The following is a 17,033-nucleotide window of genomic DNA, read 5'->3' on the forward strand; positions in this document are numbered from 1 at the left end:
CGAGCGTTACGGTTAGGGTGACTCCATGAAAAACAGGATTTTGATATATATGTGTATATGTATATATATATATATTTTTTGAGACGGGTCTCTGTCCCTGGAGTGTGGTGGCATGATCAGGGCCCACAGCAACCTCCACCTCCCGGGCTCAAGCGATCCTCCTGCTTCAGCCTCCCGAGTAGCTGGGATTACAGGCATGCACCACCACACCCGGATAAGTTTTCTATTTTTAGTAGAGATGGGGTTTTGCCATGCTGCCCAGGCTGGTCTCCAACTCCTGAGCTCAAGTGATCCCGCCCACCTCGGCCTCCCAAAGTGCTGTGATTACAGGCATGAGCCACCGCGCCCAACAGCCGCCCAGTTTTGTACTTTGCATGAAATTGTTAATGAGGGAATACATGGCTTTATGCATTTGTGTAACCCCATAGAAACTGTACAACACAGACAGGAAACCTAGTGTAAACCATGGGCTGTAGTTTACAATAACTTATCAGTATTGGCGCATCAACAATAACAAATACACCAACTAATACAAAATGTCAATGGGGAAACGCGGGGAATTGTACTAAAAATAAATTATTTTCAAATGCAAACTCAGGTTAGGGAGTAGACTCAAGAGGTATCACGGGCTCACTGACCATTAGGGTGGCAGGGGAGGGAGGACTCAAGAACCGTTGATGGGGCATCTGGCTGGGTCATTACTCAGACAGGACATTTGTAGATAAGCCCAATGAGCAGTTGGATGTCCACATCTGGAGCCCACGGGTATGCTGCGGAGCTGCTGTAGCCCGAAGCAGGTGTGATTAGGGAGAGAAAGTCTGAAGGTGAAGGTGGGAAGAGAACTGAAGGCCACCAAGAGTGGGAGCCCTGCTGTTGAGCTTTGAGCCTGAGCAGCCCAGGCTTGTGCCACAAAACACATTCAGCGTGGCCGAGCAGACCTCCAAGGCAGGGTCTCTCCCATAAGTCCAGGGCCTCCTTCCCCGGGGCCACAGCTGCTGAAGGTCATGAGACTAGGGAGTCCCACCTCCAAAGCTCTTTCCTTGTACTCGGGCCTGGCAGGATGCTCTGGGTCAAAAGGCCAAGGCTCACATCCCCACCAGAGGACCTGGAGAAACACACCCTCTAAATGTGCGCGCGCTCACACACGAAGTTCCCCAGTGCCACGGAGCGAATTTATTGTGAAAGCTCGTGGGGTGAGGAGGGGATGGGGCAGGCTCTAGGAGGCTGAGTCGGAGGCCTCTGAGCTGTCCTTGACATCTGTGCTCTCTGTGGTCTCGCTGACCTCGCTGAGGTCCTTGCTGTCCCCACCACTATCCTCGGCAGCCAGGCCCTTCTCCTCGCGACAGGCCTCTCCTGAGCTCGGAGGTGAATTGCCTTTGCTCTCCACCTTGTTCTCGATGGCACCCAGCACCACGTGCCTGCCCTTCTCTTTCAGCTCCAGGTGCCGCCTCAGCTGCCACCAGGAACCCAGGGAGAAGCGGGGGCAAAGAGACAGGGCCTAAGTTTCCAGACAAAGGGAGCCTGGCCCTGTCGCTGGCTGAGGAGAGGGGCATAGTGAGGCAGCAGGGCTAGGCAGGACACACGGGACTGAGTGGGGACACCTGGCTGGAGCCCCAGTCCACCGCTACCTGGGCTTACTGACTACCATGGAGGCCCCCACGACAGAGCGCTGCCCCTTGACCAGCCCTGCCACCCGAGGAGCCTTGGGCAGAACCCTGACTCAGAACTACCTTTGAGCAGGCAGGCCACCCACTGGTCCCCAGACCTCCCCACTTCCCTTCTAAAAGCCTCCTCCCTCTGCCTCTCCGATCACCCTCCAGGCTGCTAGGCAGACGGCCTCCTCTAAAGCCCAGCCTAGGAAACTGAGGTCATGACTCCTGGCAACGTAGCCACAAGAGCTGGCATCCAAAGTCGGTCTCGCCTCCAGCCACTGTCTCGGGGCTCCTGAGTGCTGCCCCCGCTCGCCTTGCTTGGCTTCATGCAGGCGCTTACCTCGTCGGCCATCTGAGTGAGGTCCCGCTTCATGGCATAGGCGTCCTCCCCATCTGCATAGTATTTGGGCTCCACTTCACTGATCCTGGGGGCAGAGGGTAGAGAGCAAGGAGGAAGACCCGTATCCCGGGGACACCCTCCTCCACTCCTGGTATCGTGGCTACTGGAGCAAGGTGCCATGTTTTCTCCCTGAAGGCTCCATCCTGAGACAGCAAGTCCAGTGTGACCTGCCCTCTGTCCTCTCCAGCAAAGGCTCCAGGACACAGCGGCCCGCCCCACCCGTCCTGCCCCCGTTCTGTGTCCTTAGCCTGGATACTAAGGATCCATTTCTGTGGTTTCTTGTGAGCTGAAGCCCTGAATTCAGCCTTCCCCTTCCCTCCCTGCCCTGCGCCCTGTCCCTTACTGAGCTGCCTCACAACAGCCATCAGAACCCAGGAAAGACGGTGAGCCCTGTTTAGGGGAGTCATCCCTAGGCAGCACGGGCCCTGCCTGAGCAGCTCTGGGGCCGTGACTACACTGGGGAGGTGTGTGTGCAGACTCGCGTGGCCATGTCCCTGGAAGGGGAGCTGGACTCAATGGCCTAGGCTGGCCCTGCCAGGCCTAAGACATGAGGATTGCTGACTTAGCTATAAAGCAATTCCCACCAGACATCGTCATCTGGGTCACAGATCCCTCTTGCCAGCATCCAGCCCAGAGGCCACCGCCCTTCCCAACAGTCCCTCCTCTTCATCCCCTACCAAACGGGCTGAGTGCAGTTAGTGTCCCTCCACAGGCAGCCCACCCCAGCTTCACTTGCAAGCACTTTTTTCCACTGTCTACTGGGCATGCCAACTGCCAGGTTCTCTCCACTAGACTGCCTGGCCACTGGCCCTTCCTTCCTGAATGTGCATTCTCCTTGATTCTGCTCTCTCTTGGATTCTTCTAGGTGCTTGGTCATGCTTGAGTCCTGCTCCTCAAGCATCTGCTCACGCCAGGGACCCACACCTCTCTATTCCCAAACATTACTAAACAGCCCGTGTGCCCTTCGCCAGCCTCAGCCATCATGGGCCAGAGCTCCTCCATCACAACACACGGAGCACGTTTCAGCAGGCAGGTGCTGTCTCCATGCCGGCTTTTCAACCATCAGCCGCCGAGTGAATGTGGAGGTATCCTGGCAGTGCTGGGGTCCACAGCCTCTTCCCCACAGCCGGCCCACCCCCGACCTGGAAGGCAACTCAGCCGGTCTCAGGTGCCCTGATGGGCCAGACCTGGGATCAACCCCAGCCCATTAGAAAAATCGAGATCTACTTACTGAAAGTTGAGGGTGTTGGAATAGAGGTGCAGGGCGGCCCGGTTACTGCAGGGGAACAAGGCACTGCTGAGCTGCACGGATTTGGCCAGGGAGGGGTAGCACGTCCAGGTCTTGCCCCTCCTCCTGGTCCCTCCTTCCCCCCAATCCCACTTCCTGGATCTTCACCAAAAGCTGAGGTACCCCAGGACCCCCGTCAAGGCAGTACCTCTCCCCCTCAATCCCCCTTCCCTCAGCCCGGCTTCCACCTCTTCCTGACATGCAGGGAGACGTATTTGGCATTGAAGTTCTCTATCATGGCTCGAGAGGCCTGGTCCATCAGTTTCTGAGCCAGACCGAGGCGCCGGTGGGAACGCTTCACAGCCTGGTGGGAGAAGAGCAGAGATGGGGTGAGGGACTGGGACCTTGAGGGCTGCCCCAACTAACCCCCACTTCCACCCCCACTTCCACCCCCACCAGAGAGCCTGGGTGGACCTTACATACCAATGAGGTGATATGTCCATGGGGCACATCATCTGGGTCCTCTTCCCTGGAGAGGGAGAAAGGAGAGGCTGCAAAGGAGCTCAGTGTAGGCACAGCCACCTCCACCCCCCTGCCATTTGTAGAGTGGACATGCACCACAGCCCCCTAAGACCCCAGCTTGGGGAGAGCCGGGAGCCTCTTGGATCAGAGCAGCTGATCGTGCCACCCTCTGCTGCCTGAAAACCCCATGCCTGCCGGGTGTGGGGCACACGCCTATAGTTCCAGCTACTTGGCAGGCCGGGGCAAGAGGACTGCTTGAGCCCAGGAGTTCGAGACCAGCCTGTACGACACTTTTTTTTGTCTCTACCAAAAAAAAATCAAAAAATTAGCTGGATGTGGTGGCACATGCCTGTGGTCCCAGCTACTTGGGAGGCAGACATGAGAGGATCACTTGAGCCTGGGAGGTTGAGGCTGCAGTGAGCCATGATCATGCCACTGCACTCCAGCCTGGGCAACAGAGCGAGACCCTGTCTCAAAAAATAAAAATAAAAAAAGAAATGAGCTGTCAACCCACGCAAAGACAAGGCAGAAGCTTAAATGTGTATTACTAAGTGAAAAAAAGCCAGCCTGAAAAAGCTGTATATAGTATGATTCCAACTCTATGACATCCTGGAAAAGGCAAAACTATGCAGACAGTAAAAAATCAGTGGTTGCCACGGGTTAAGGAGAGGGAGGGATGAATGTGTGGAACACAGTGAAACTATCCTGTGATAATATGAAGGTGGACACACGTCATTTGGTCAAAACCATGGGGCTTACAACACAGAGAAGTGCAGTAATGTGAACTATGGGTTTAGTTAATATATCGGCCAGGCGCAGTGGCTCACGCCTGTAATCCTAGCACTTTGGGAGACAGAGGTGGGTGGAACACCTGAGGTCAGGAATTCGAGACCAGCCTGGCCAACGTAGTGAAACCCCATTGCTACTGAAATATACAAAAATTAGCCAGGTGTGGTGGCACGTGCCTGTAATCCCAGCTACTAGGGAGGCTGAGGCAGGAGAATCGCTTGAACCCAGGGGGTGGAGGTTGCAGTGAGCCGAGATCACGCGACTGCACTCCAGCCTGGGCGACAGAGCAAGACTCCGTCTCAAATAATAATAATAATAATAATAATGATAATAGTAATAGTAACATATCACATTCATTTATCACTTGTCACAAGTGGACCATACAAATCCAACATGCTACTAACAGAGGAAACTGGCAGGGAGGGGATGCTGAGGGGTGCTATAAGAACTCCATGTCCTTTCTGTTCAATTTTTCTATAAACTTTCAACTGTACTGAAAAGAAGAAGCCTATTCATTTTTTTTAAAGCCCACAGAGGCATCCACCAGACACGTGTAGCTTCTGTCTTCCTCCTTGGTGACTCACATTTTAGCCAGGACATACCCCACAATCTTCCCATTCTCGTCCTCAGCAATGTAAGAGAGCTGGTGACAGAGAGGAAAACAGAGTGAGAAAACTTCATGTCGGAGCTAGAAGAGCCCTTTAGAGGGACACAAACTGGACGAGTGGCGAGTTGTGTGATGGCTCATGACCTCCGGGCTGAGTCACTTGGTCTCCCCCTCGCCACACTGTGCCCTGCCCATACCCAGAAAGAAGACGCAAAGTGGGGATCCTGCCCCTATTCTCTGCTCCCTTCAGGCGCCTTCTTTTCCTTTGCCCCTGTCTGCCAGCTGAAAACACCCGGGACGCCACCGACCATACAGCCCCCTGGGCTCTGACAGACTTGTCCACTCCCTCCAAGATGGCCAGATGGGATTTTCCTCGGCCTGCTTTCCCCCATGCCCAAATTCAGAAGCTGCCCACCTGGGGCCAGGAAAGGCCATGGTAGAAGTAGTATTTCATCTGGTAGTTCTCGGGCAGGCAGAGGAGGTTGCAGTGCTGCATGTTCATTAGGTCCTCTGGCTGCAGGGAAGGAGGGCAGTGGAACGCGCTCAGTCTAAGGCGGTGGTGACCACGGGTGAGAAGCCTGCTCCCCGTCGGTCTGCTCGGCCCCCCTCCCTCGGGGCTGGGCAGGCACTGTGACGATCTGACTTTGCACAACGCCCGGAGCACAGGAACAGGAGTGGGCGCCCCGGAGGTCCCCGGAGCCCACCCAACGGAGGCCGACATCACGCAAACAGGAGGGAATCGCAGCCCCGGCCCCGCGCCCCGGCCTCTTCGGCGGGCTGGGCCAGCCCCATAGGTCCAGCGGCCGCAGGCACACTCAGGGCCACCGGGCCGGGCTCGGCCGGGGCCCTCGGGAGCATGCGCAGCAGCCACCCGGCCCGGCGCCCACGCGGCGCGGACAGCCTCCCGCCCCGGGCGCTCACCCTCGCATTGCGGATGTTCATAACGGCGGCGGGGCTCGCGGGTCCCAGCGGATCGTGAAGGCGCAGTCAGCTGCCGCCGCGATCCGAAGCGACGCCGGGACGGCCGGGGCTGGGACCGGAGCTGGACTCGCTGGGCGACGGCGGAAGGGGCGGTGCGCGCCGGGCCGGCCACCGGCCGGAAGTGCACGGCCGCCGGGCCCGTCCTCCCGGCTGCTTGGCCAATGCGCGGGACAGGCCGGCGCACGGGGCGGGCCAATGCGCGGAGCCGGTCAGCGCGGGGCGGGCCTGGGGGCGGGGCGGGCGCTGCCCCGGAGCTGGAGCCGGCCCCTCCCTCGGCGCGGCAGCCCCCCTCCCGCGAGCCCACAGACGCGCGCACAGCCGCAGGTGGAGCGGACTCAGCCTTTATTCCGCGCCTCGGCAGGCGGGGGTGGGGGCGGGGGCGGGGCGGCTCAGCAGGGCGCCCAACATCTCCTCGCACATGGCTAGGCACCGCGGCACGTGGAAGCAGCCTGCGGGTAGAGGCGGGCAGGTAGTGAGGGCCGGGGGCAGCCGAGAGGCGCAACCCCTGCGGCCCCGCCCTCTCCCCCACTCACCTTTGAAAGGACCTCCCTTGATGGAGAGGGCCACCTTGCCCTCTCGGCTCAGGTAGCCAAACCATTCCCCGTACTCGGGATCGCGAAACTGGAATAACAGAGACAGTGACAGCTAGCGCCTGCAGGACCCGCCCAGATGCCACTGCATCGCTACCAGGGGTCAGAGCCTGGGTTGACCCCAGGTGACGTGGCTCCAGAACCAGCGATCTTAACCGCGACACTGCGTCCTCCACAAAGATGAAAGCAGGGGTGGGCGCAGCAGGCAGGCTACAACTACATAACCGACTGGGCAAGGGGATGAGACACTGCTAGATGGAATGAAAGAACTCTGCCCTGGGGTGTAGAAACGTTCTCTATCGGGCCGGGCGCTGTGGCTTGCGCCTGTAATCCCAGCACTTTCGGAGGCCGAGGCGGGCGGATCACCTGAGGTCAGGAGTTCAAGATCAGCCTGGACAACATGGTGAAACCTCATCTCTACTAAAAATACAAAGTTAGCCGGGCGTGGTGGCACGCACTTGTAATCCCAGCAGTATACTCGGGAGGCTGAGGCGGGAGAATAGCTTGAACACAGGAGGCGGAGGTTGCAGTGAGCTGAGATCACGCCATTGCGCTCCAGCCTGGGTGACAGAGCGAGACTTCATCTCAAACAAACAAACAAACAAACAAACAAAAAAGTTCTCTATCGTGATTGTAGTGGTGGTTACGTTGATTCAAAGAAACAAAGAACCCGGCCGGGTGCAAAGGCTCACACCTGTAATCCCAGCACTTTGGGAGGCCGAGGCGGGTGGATCACAAGGTCAGGAGATCGAGACCATCCTGGCTAACACAGTGAAATCCCGTCTCTGCTAAAATACAAAAAATTAGCCGGGAGTGGTGGCGGGCACCTGTAGTCCCAGCTACTCGGGAGGCTGAGGCAGGAGAATGGCGTGAACCCGGGAGGCGGAGCTTGCAGTGAGCCAAGATCGCGCCACTGCACTCCAGCCTGGGCAACAGAGCCAGACTCCGTCTCAAAAAAAAAAAAAAAAAAAAAGGAAAAGAAACAAAGAACCCTGATGGAGGCGACGACCTGTCATGAAACTCTTAAGAAGTGACTCCCTTGGAGCTCCCATTCCCGGCTTCACAGGCCTGTCTTCCAGTAGATGCACAATCTCATCTGACTCCTGTCCTGGCTCACCATTGGTCCCAAACTCATCTCCTCCTCCCTCTGCCCCTGCCCAGTGCCCATTCCACTCTCTTTCCTTCTCTCTCCACTAGCATTCCATGGGGCACCTGTCTCAAGGAGGCTTGTCAGTTCAGCCCCTTCTCAAAAGGATCATGGAATCAATTACATTGAAGTCCACTATGAAAATGTCTCTTTAAATGGTGGCCCATAAGAGTTGGTGTATTCTTCTTTGTAGGAAGTAAAACTAGTCCTGGGCTGGGCACAGTGGCTCACGCCTATAATCCCAGCACTTTGAGAGGCCGAGGCGGGAGGATCACTTGAGGCCAGGAGTTTAAGACCAGGCTGGGAAACATAGTGAGACCCCATCTATACAAAAAAAAAAATTAAAGAATTAGCTGGGCGTGATGGCACACAGCTGTAGTCCCAGCTACCTGGGCGGCTGAGGTGGAAGGATCGCTTGAGCCCAGGAGGTTGAGGCTGCACTGAGCCATGATTGTTCCACTGCACTCAGCCTGGGCGATAGAGACCCTGTCTCAAAAAAATAAATAAATAAATAAATAAATAAATAAATAAAAACTAGTTCTGTGTGTATTCATTCTATCTTTTGAGTTACATTGTTCAAGTCCTTACTTATTTTTTGACTGCTTGACATGACACAGGAAGGTAAAGAAGAATTTCCTTCAATGTCTGGATTTTTGCCTTCTGTATTCTGTTATGTTGGTGGATGCATAATGACTTACCTGTTTTTTTGTTTGTTGGTTGGTTTTTTGGTTTTTGTTTTTTTAAGACGGAGTTTCGCTCTTGTCACCCAGACTGGATGGAGTGCAGTGGCATGATCCCAGCTCACTGCAACCTTCACCTCCCAGGTTCCAGTGATTCTCCTGCTTCAGCCTCCTGAGTAGCTGGGATTACAGGCACCCGCCACCAAGCCCAGCTAATTTATTTATTTTTTTTTTTTATGGAGTTTTGCTCCTGTTGCCCAGGCTGGAGTGCTTCCCGGGTTCAAGTGATTCTCCTGCCTCAGTCTCCCCAGTAGTTGGGATTACAGGCACCCGCCACCACACCCGGCTAATTTTTTGTATTTTTAATAGAGATGGGGGTTTCACCATGTCAGCCAGGCTGTTCTCGAACTCCTGACCTCAAGTGATCCGCCTGCCTCGGCCTTTCAAAGTGCTGGAATGACAGGCGTGAGCCACCGCGACCAGCCCAATTTTTGTATTTTTAGTAGAGACGGGGTTTCGCCATGTTGGCCAGGCTGGTCCAGAACTCCTGACCTCAGGTGATCCACCCGCCTCAGTCTCCCAAAGTGCTGAGATTACAGGCATGAGCCACCATGCCCAGCCGATTTACCTGTTGATTATAACTTTTGTAATTGTTTAATGTCATCTATATCTTATTAAAATGTATTCCTTCAATTTCATTTTTGAGTTATAACTGGTGGCCCCTAACACACACTCTATGAATGCATTAAATATTAAGATATAGCTGCAGGTCTAACAACCCTGGTGGTTTGGAAGTAGTGATGAATATATGTGATACTTGCAGATGTCTCTCTAACTGCAATGCAATATAAACACATCTGGATTTCTATCGGTGACAAAGCCAGGCACTTCTATTACCAATGTGGTTCATTGCCTCCACTCATAATGGAAGCAAATGCTAGTTTCAGTTAGAGGTTAGTACAAATAAAGATGTGATTCTCCGCCCCCGGTTTCGAAGCTCACAGACCCCAGAATAAGATCCCCTGCTATAGTCCTCGCAGTACCAGGGTTCACCAGTGGAGTCGGAGTCGTGGCTTTAGAAACACATGATGAATCTTCATTCATTCACCACCCAGGCCTTGCCACCACTGGGTGCCATGCCCTTTCCAGTGGGTGCCATGCCCTTTCCTGTGTTCAGCAGCTCGAGTTGCCTCCTGGGCAGCAGTCAAGACAGCTTATCACTCTGCTCCTAGCACTTGGGCTTCAGGGAGCCCCTGGCTTGGTTTTCTTCCTGCGTCACCACTGATTCCTGTCTCCCTTGCTGGGCCCCCATTTCCCTTTTTGCCTCATAGATCTCAGCAGCATCTGTACTCTTTTTTTTTTTGAGACCAAGTCTTGCTCTTGTCCCCCAGGCTGGAGTGCAATGGTGCGATCTCGGCTCACTGCAACCTCTGCCTCCTGGGTTCAAGCGATTCTCCTGCCTCTGCCTCCTAAGTAGCTGGGATTACAGGCACCCACCACCACGCTTGGCTAATTTTTGTATTTTTAGTAGAGACGCGGTTTCACCATGTTGGCCAGGCTGGTCTTGAACTCCTGACCTCAGGTGATCCACCTGCCTCAGTCTCCCAAAGTGCTGGGATTACAGGCGTGAGCCACCATGCCCGGCCTTTTTTTTGAGACATAGTCTCGCTCTGTTGCCCAGCCCAGGCTGGAGTGCAGTGGTGTGATCATAACTCATTGCAGCCTCAAACTGGGCTTAAGCAGTCCTCCTGCCTCAGCCTCCTGAGTAGCTAGGACTACAGGTGTGCATGACACCCAGCTAATTTTTTAAAATTTTTTGTAGAGACCAGGTCTCGTTATGTTGCCCAGACTGGTTTTGAAGTCCTCGGTTCAAGCGATCCTCCCGTCTCAGCCTGCCAAAGTGCCACTGTGCCAGGCAGCATCTACATTCTTGTGATACTGAAAACATTCATGGTGAGTCCAGATCTCTCCGTGTGAACTAGAGACTCAGGAATCCCACTGCTGCTCCACCAGACTGTGAACCCTCTGTCCCCACCAGCTCCCACCTGGGCCAGCCCTCACTGGCTGGGATGACAGCTACAGCTTCCTCTGCTGTCCCAGCTTCTGCCCTGTTCCCTACAGACTTCCCCCATAACACCCTCCCCTCCAAGCCCCAGGACCCAGGTAACAATGGAATCAGACCAGGCAGCTGGAGTCCGTCCCTTGCCCACTCTGCCTTTATCCTCCCGGGCTGCCAGGCCCCCCTGCTGTGCCACATGCCCCACCCTGCCCAGACTCCCAGTCCCTCAGACACACCCCTGATTGACTCGGCCCCTGCTCAGTGCTTCCCTGCTGCCACCCCATAGGAAAGAGCCCCCCCACAACCCTCTTCAGTGGTATTATTCCCACAGCTGTCACTCTCACCACCACCTAGGTCTGCTTGCTTACACTCTGCTCCTCCCGCCCCCACCACCAAAATTCGAGCTCTAGGAGGGCAGAGGCTTCTTCGTTGACTGAACGAACAGCACTGGGGCTCCGGAAACTCTCAGACCAGCTGAGCGACTGTGCTCAGCGAGGGGGCAAGAGCGCAGCCGGGCCAGACTCCCCCCATCCCCCCATTCAGCCTCTAGAGGGGACAAGGAGGCAGCTCTCACCTGGCGGAAGGTGTACTCAGCCACTTGGTAGAAGAGGCGCAGCAGCACAGGGTCCCCACTGTCACTGTAACCCATGAGGAAGGCAATCATGGCTTCACTGTGTGGCCACCAGAGCTTCATGGCCCACTCCAGCTGAGGGGAGAGCAGGGGCAGGCATCTCAGCAGGAAACTCCCCTCCCCAACTTTCCAGACCTGGCTGCGTCTCCATTGGCCCAAGCTACTGGAGGTGAATTGCGGGACATCTTTGGAAGTTCTGAAGGACCCCTCCCAGTGATATCAGCTTCCTGACCTGTAGATTCTTGAATAGACACCAGGGCCCCAGACGAATGGCATATATGTCTGAGCATCAGCGTTTCGCCAGCTCCCTGGTGGCCTCCATATGACATGGGACTGGGGAGCACTGGTGTCAGAGGTGTGTGAACCAGAGCAACTCCATCTTAAACAGGAGCTGGGTCAAATGAGGCTGAAACCTACTGGGCTGCATTCCCAGACGGCTGAGGCATTCTAAGTCGCAGGATGAGATATGAGGTCGGCACAAAATACAGGTCATAAAGACCTTGCTGATAAAACAGATTGCAGTAAAGGAGCCAGCCAAAACCCACGAAAACCAAGGTGGCGACAACAGTGACCTCTGCTCGTCCTCACTTCCAACAGTTTACAAATGCCATGGCAACGTCAGGAAGTTACCTTATATGGTCTAAAAAGGGGAGGCATGAATAATCCACCCCTTGTTTAGCATATCAAGAAATAAGCATAAAAATGGGCAACCAGCTGGGTGCAGTGGCTCACGCCTATAATCCCAGCACTTTGGGAGGCTGAGGCGGGCGGATCACCTGAGGTCGGGAGTTCGAGACCAGCCTGACCAACATGGAGAAACCCCGTCTCTACTAAAAATACAAAATTATCCAGGCATGGTGGCCCATGCCTGTAATCCTAGCTACTCGGGAGGCTAGGGCAGGAGAATTGCTTGAACCCGGGAAGCAGAGGTTGTGGTGAGCCGAGATGGCGCCATTGCACTCCAGCCTGGGCAGCAAGAGCAAAACTCCACCTCAAAAAAAAAAAAAAAAAAAAAAAGGCAACCAGCAGCCCTCAGGGCTGCTCTGCCTATGGAGTAACCATTCTTTTATTCCTTTACTTTCTTAATAAACTTGCTTTCACTTTGCATTGCGGACTCGCCCTGAATTCTTTCTTGGGCAAGATCCAAGAACCCTCTTCTGGGGTCTGGATCACGACCCCTTTCCTGTAACACTGGCACAGAAACTGAGAGCAGGCCTCTAGGTTCCAATCCAGCCCCAGGTTACCCTCTAGAGAAGCAACCACCTCCCTGGGCAGAAAGTCTTAGAACAGCGTGGGTCACACATGGCCCTGGGCGCTCTCCCACCTGGGTGGGGCAGAAGTTATCAGCATCCTGGAAGTAAAAGAGGCCTCCGTGGTCAGGGTCCCATCCGGAGTGGAAGGGCAACAATAGGAACTTGTCAACCACGTGGGCTCGAAGTTCGGGGTCGCCTTTCCGAATGCAATGACGGAGCAGAAACCAGCCAGCTTCCAGCGTATGGCCTGGTGAGGGGTGGAGTACGGAAGGGCGGGGGGGTGGGGTTGAGGGAGGGAACAGAGGGAGCAAAAGCCCCTGGCACCTCTCTGCTCCCTCCCTAACAATGAGCGAGGCTCTGAGCTCCCTGGCCCTGGAAGCCTGCTCCTCTGCAGAAACCCCCAGCCTTGGGAAGCCCATCCTCGCTCCTCTGCCTCCTCAAGCCACCCCCGCCAGGCACTCCCATATCTGAAGCCCAGAACGCAAGGCTCAGCGCTCCCCTCCTCCTGGGTGGCCCCCAGCCCACCCCGCCCCTCACCTGGGTTCTGCTGTCTCCCCAGGCAGCCAGGAAGTTCCTTACCACCCTCTGACACATTCTCCAGCACAGCTTGTCCATCCCTCTACCAGGAAGGAGCAGAAGGGAATGTTGCCTCCGGCCCTTTCACCCACCCAGCCACCCAACTAGAAAGACCCAGCTCCAGAAATCCCTTCCTCCCTCCCTCTTACCCAAGCCCCTGGACCTGCTGGCTTGGGTGGGCCAGGCTCAGAGGGGCATTTAAGGAGGGGCTGATTCACTCCCTTGGGCCTAGCAAGTCGTTTTTTTTGTTTGTTTGTTTGTTTTAGACAGAGTCTTGCTCTGTCACCCAGGCTAAAGTGCAGTGGCCGCAATCTCGACTCACTACAACCTCCACCTCCTGGGTTCATGCGATTCTCCTGCCTCAGTCTCCCTAGTAGCTGGGATTACAGGCATGCACCACCATGCCCAGCTAATTTTTGTATTTTTAGTAGAGACGGGGTTTCACTATATTGGCCAGGCTGGTCTCCAACTCCTGACCTCAAGTGATCCGCCCGCCTCAGCCTCCCAAACTGCTGGGATTACAGGCATGAGCCACCACGTCCAGCCCGGGCCTAGGAAGATGTAATCCTCACTTCTGGCCTGATCCTCTCCAGCAGGGGAGGGTGAAACATTGAATGGGGACAGACAGGGCGGGTTTCACGGCCCAGAGGCCTGGAAGGGACTTGGGTGGGGCAGGAGGGGTCTCCTTCTGTCAGGCCTTGCCTGGGGCTCCGCATCCTCCCTCCAGCCCTCAGGCCCTCCACCTTCCCCGGGTGGGGACATCCCCGAATCTCTGTCTCTCCAGGTGTGTCGAGCCCCAGGGTGCCCAGGGGAGTGGGGGAGTGGAGGGCCTCCCACCACCCCAGCTCCCCAGGCATCCCCCACCTGCACGTGCTGCAGAATCCTCCGGGCGCACCAGTCCCCCAGCTCTGCGTATTTGCCCGCCAGCTCCTCATCTGCCTCCCCGAGCTGCTCCACCAGGTTCAGTAGCATCATGGGCACCGCCATGGGCTCCGCAGCCGGGGCCCCCTGGAGCTGGGGCCGGCCCAGTCCCGACGCGTCCTCCTGCACCCAGTGGACAATCTGATCCATCATCTCCACCGCTTCCGTCTGGGGGTGCAGGAGGCAAGGGGAGGCCCAGGCTGAGGCTACATCCTGTGCCATCCCCCTGGACACGGCCCTGGGGTGGGAGAGCCAATTCCTCTCCTGAACCCAGAGACACCTTCATCCAGGGCCTACTTGGGGCCTGGCACCCAGCGTCCAGTAGGGGCCAGTCAGATCCGCCCCACTCTGCCTTGGGGGCTCCCAGTCTGGGGGTGCAGCCCCTTCCAGGCTGTGGGGTCAGGGTCTGGCAGCACAGGGAGCCCAGGGAGGAGGGAAGGGCCTTTTCCCAGTTGGGGGCAGGGCGTGGATAGGGCCCTCTCCGTCTGCGCCCCTGTGGGGGTAGGGGAGCGTTCAGAGGTGAAGGGGACTTGGCCCACAGATGGGTCCATGGGAGGGGACTTGCGTAGTGAGTGGGAATGCATCAGGTGGCCATGGCAGGGTCCCAGGGTGGGGTCTTCAGGGGCACCCTTCTCTCACACACCTGGTACCGCACTTCCCCTGTGGCCCTCCACAGCTCGTTCATGGCCATGGTGTAGAAACACTCACTGAAGATGGTTCGCTGCACCTTGACCGGGCGGCCGTCCCGAGTCAGCACAAAAGCACACTTCTTGCCAGGAGGTGCCACCCGGGCATAACGCAGCAAGAACTCACCACCTGGAGGTTGGGGGTTGGCATGCCAGGGGTAAGGCCAGGACGCCCCGCGCACACCACCCTTGAGCCTCCCCAAGTCCTTCGCTGCCTCTAGACCTCTCTAGGAACTCCGCACATGTGCCCTGTTGAGTAAACATGGACGGAGTCACTGGGAGATGGGCAGGAAGGGGGCACCTACCTGCTTTTGCTGCGTCCAGAAGCTGAGCATGGCGGAAGCGCTCGAAAGTGCGGTACAGGCGACAATACATCCATACCTGCGGGGTACGGGAGGGAAGGTGGCTTAAGTGGCCGGCTGGGGTGAGGTGGGGAGACCTTTGAGGCGATGGGCCGTGTGCCTGAGCTTCCAGGCTGGGAACACCATACCTGCCTCCCCTGCAGCCACACATACTTGAGGTCATCATATACCCGCCCCTCGCGGCCAAGGCACGTGAAGAAGCCCCTGTGGGAAGGCAGGGTTAGCAAAGTCTGGAACGGGCCTTGCCAGCCCCTCCTGCCCCTCTGGGGCCAGCAAATCTGTGAGGTGCCTGAGAGTGAGACGGGGCCTCAGGAAGGGCAAAAACCCTGCTGAGGACTCCAGAAGCACGCCAAGTACCCGTGCTCCTGGTCGTGGGAGTGCTCCATCCAGAAAGCCACCACGCGGTCCAGCTCCTGCCCCACGCGCTCCTTCCAGGCCTGCAGAGTCTCTCGCTCTTTCTCCATGTCCTAGGGGAAATGGGGCTTGAAGGCGCAGCCCCCACATGGGACCTAGGCCCCCCCAGCCTCGGGAACCAGCCCTCAGGGATCTCCCCACCTCTGCACGGGGCTTCAGACGTCACCATCCCCGGGACCCTCCAAGACAGCACTCCCCCCAAGCACCCCACCACTGGCCTGTCGCGCTGGGAGACCCTTGCTCATCCCTCCTGCTCCTCTAGGAAGCCAGACAGAGTTGGTCGCGGTCCCGTGACTGTCACTCAGCTGACACAGCCGCGCCCGGCTCACCCACCCCCTCCTCTTCAGGGTTCCGCTGGGCCTGGGGGCGGGGCTTTGAGGCCCCGCCCCCGCACTTGTTCCTGCCGCGACCCTCCACTCGAATGGGCCAGTCCCTCCAGGGCCCCTGCTGGGAGCTCTGGTCTCAAGACCCTGCTTGGTGGGAAAAGCTGGGATGGCCGGAAGGTCTGGGATGAGGGGGAAGGGGGAACGGGGCTGCCACCCAGCCCGCCCTACACCAGGGGCCCCGGCAGGGCGGCTGAGGGCCTTGGCCCTACCAAGCCTGTGGGGCAGGGGTGCAGCAGGACAGGGAACAGCTAGTGGGCCTGAATGCAGAGGTCCCTCTGACCTGTCACCACACAGGGTAGACAGGAGGCAAGTTCTGTTTTTTTTGTTGTTGTTTGTTTGTTTGTTTGTTTGTTTGTTTTTTGAGACAGTGTCCTGTCGCCCAGGCAGCTCACTGCAGCCTTGACCTGCCAGGCTCAAGCGATCCTCCCACCTCAGCCTCCTGAGTAGGTGGGACCACAGGTGTGGGCCACCATGCCTGGCTAATTTTTGTATTTTTAGTGGAGACAGGGTTTTGCAATGTTGCCCAGGCTGGTCTCGAACTCCTAAGCTCAAGCGATCCTCCTGCGTCAGCCTCCCAAAGTGCTGGGATTACAGGCGTGAGCCACCGCACCCAGCCTAGCAAGTCCTCTCTTTTGAATCAGTTTGTCACCAACTACCTCAACAGTCAGTAATGGGCAGCCATTGGCGCTAATTTTTTTTTTTTTTCCAAGATGGGGTCTTGCTCTGTCGCCCAGGCTGGAGTGCAGTGGCATGATCTTGGCTCACTGTAACCTCCGCTTCCCGGGTTTAAGCAATTCTCCTGCCTCGGCCTCTGGAGTAGCTGGGATTACAGGTGCCTGCCACCGTGCCTAGCTAATTTTTTTTTTTTTTTTTTTTTTTTTTTTTTTTTTTTTTTTTTTTTTAGTAGACGGTTTTTCACCATGTTGGCCAGGCTGGTCTCAAATTCCTGACCTTGTGATCCACCTGCCTCGGCCTCCCAAAGTGTTGGTATTACAGGTGTGAGCCACCGCGCTCGGCCTTGGCACTGACTTCTTTACACAAGTGACACAGCTCTAAGGCCAGACAGTAACTGCAGGTAAGAGCCCACACCCCCCTTCTCTGGGGCTGTTTTCCAGCTGCCCAGATCTGTCTGTAGCTCTATGACTGACC

The 17,033-nt window shown here is 56.5% G+C and overlaps 2 protein-coding genes across 4 annotated transcripts; both read right to left on the reverse strand.

Moving 5' to 3' along the window:
• Positions 1–1,150: 1,150 nt before the first annotated feature.
• On the reverse strand, positions 1,151–6,417 carry NAA10 (N-alpha-acetyltransferase 10, NatA catalytic subunit). The gene is made up of 8 exons (XM_004065101.5): positions 6,120–6,417; positions 5,614–5,712; positions 5,176–5,234; positions 3,764–3,809; positions 3,529–3,644; positions 3,284–3,328; positions 1,993–2,077; positions 1,151–1,453 (listed from the first exon to the last, which is right to left on the reverse strand). The coding sequence occupies exons 1-8, from the start codon at positions 6,138–6,140 to the stop codon at positions 1,217–1,219; spliced, it is 708 nt and encodes a 235-aa protein (XP_004065149.1). The 5' UTR covers positions 6,141–6,417; the 3' UTR covers positions 1,151–1,216.
• An 87-nt stretch (positions 6,418–6,504) lies between these two features.
• On the reverse strand, positions 6,505–15,829 carry RENBP (renin binding protein). Of its 3 annotated transcripts, none has more exons than XM_031005701.3 (11): positions 15,717–15,829; positions 15,442–15,551; positions 15,213–15,288; positions 15,028–15,103; positions 14,680–14,852; positions 13,980–14,204; positions 13,077–13,158; positions 12,611–12,786; positions 11,230–11,361; positions 6,713–6,800; positions 6,505–6,628 (listed from the first exon to the last, which is right to left on the reverse strand). In XM_031005701.3, exons 1-11 carry the CDS (start codon positions 15,741–15,743, stop codon positions 6,522–6,524), a joined length of 1,272 nt encoding a protein of 423 aa, XP_030861561.1. In that variant the 5' UTR covers positions 15,744–15,829; the 3' UTR covers positions 6,505–6,521. The 3 variants fall into 3 exon arrangements, with proteins under 3 accessions (XP_030861561.1, XP_030861563.1, XP_030861562.1); XM_031005703.3 differs by having other exon boundaries at positions 13,119–13,158; positions 15,717–15,822; XM_031005702.2 differs by having other exon boundaries at positions 15,640–15,723.
• Between the last annotated feature and the right edge of the window lie 1,204 nt (positions 15,830–17,033).

Source organism: Gorilla gorilla, chromosome X, assembly GCF_029281585.2.
Source record: "Gorilla gorilla gorilla isolate KB3781 chromosome X, NHGRI_mGorGor1-v2.1_pri, whole genome shotgun sequence".
NCBI lineage: Eukaryota > Metazoa > Chordata > Mammalia > Primates > Hominidae > Gorilla > Gorilla gorilla.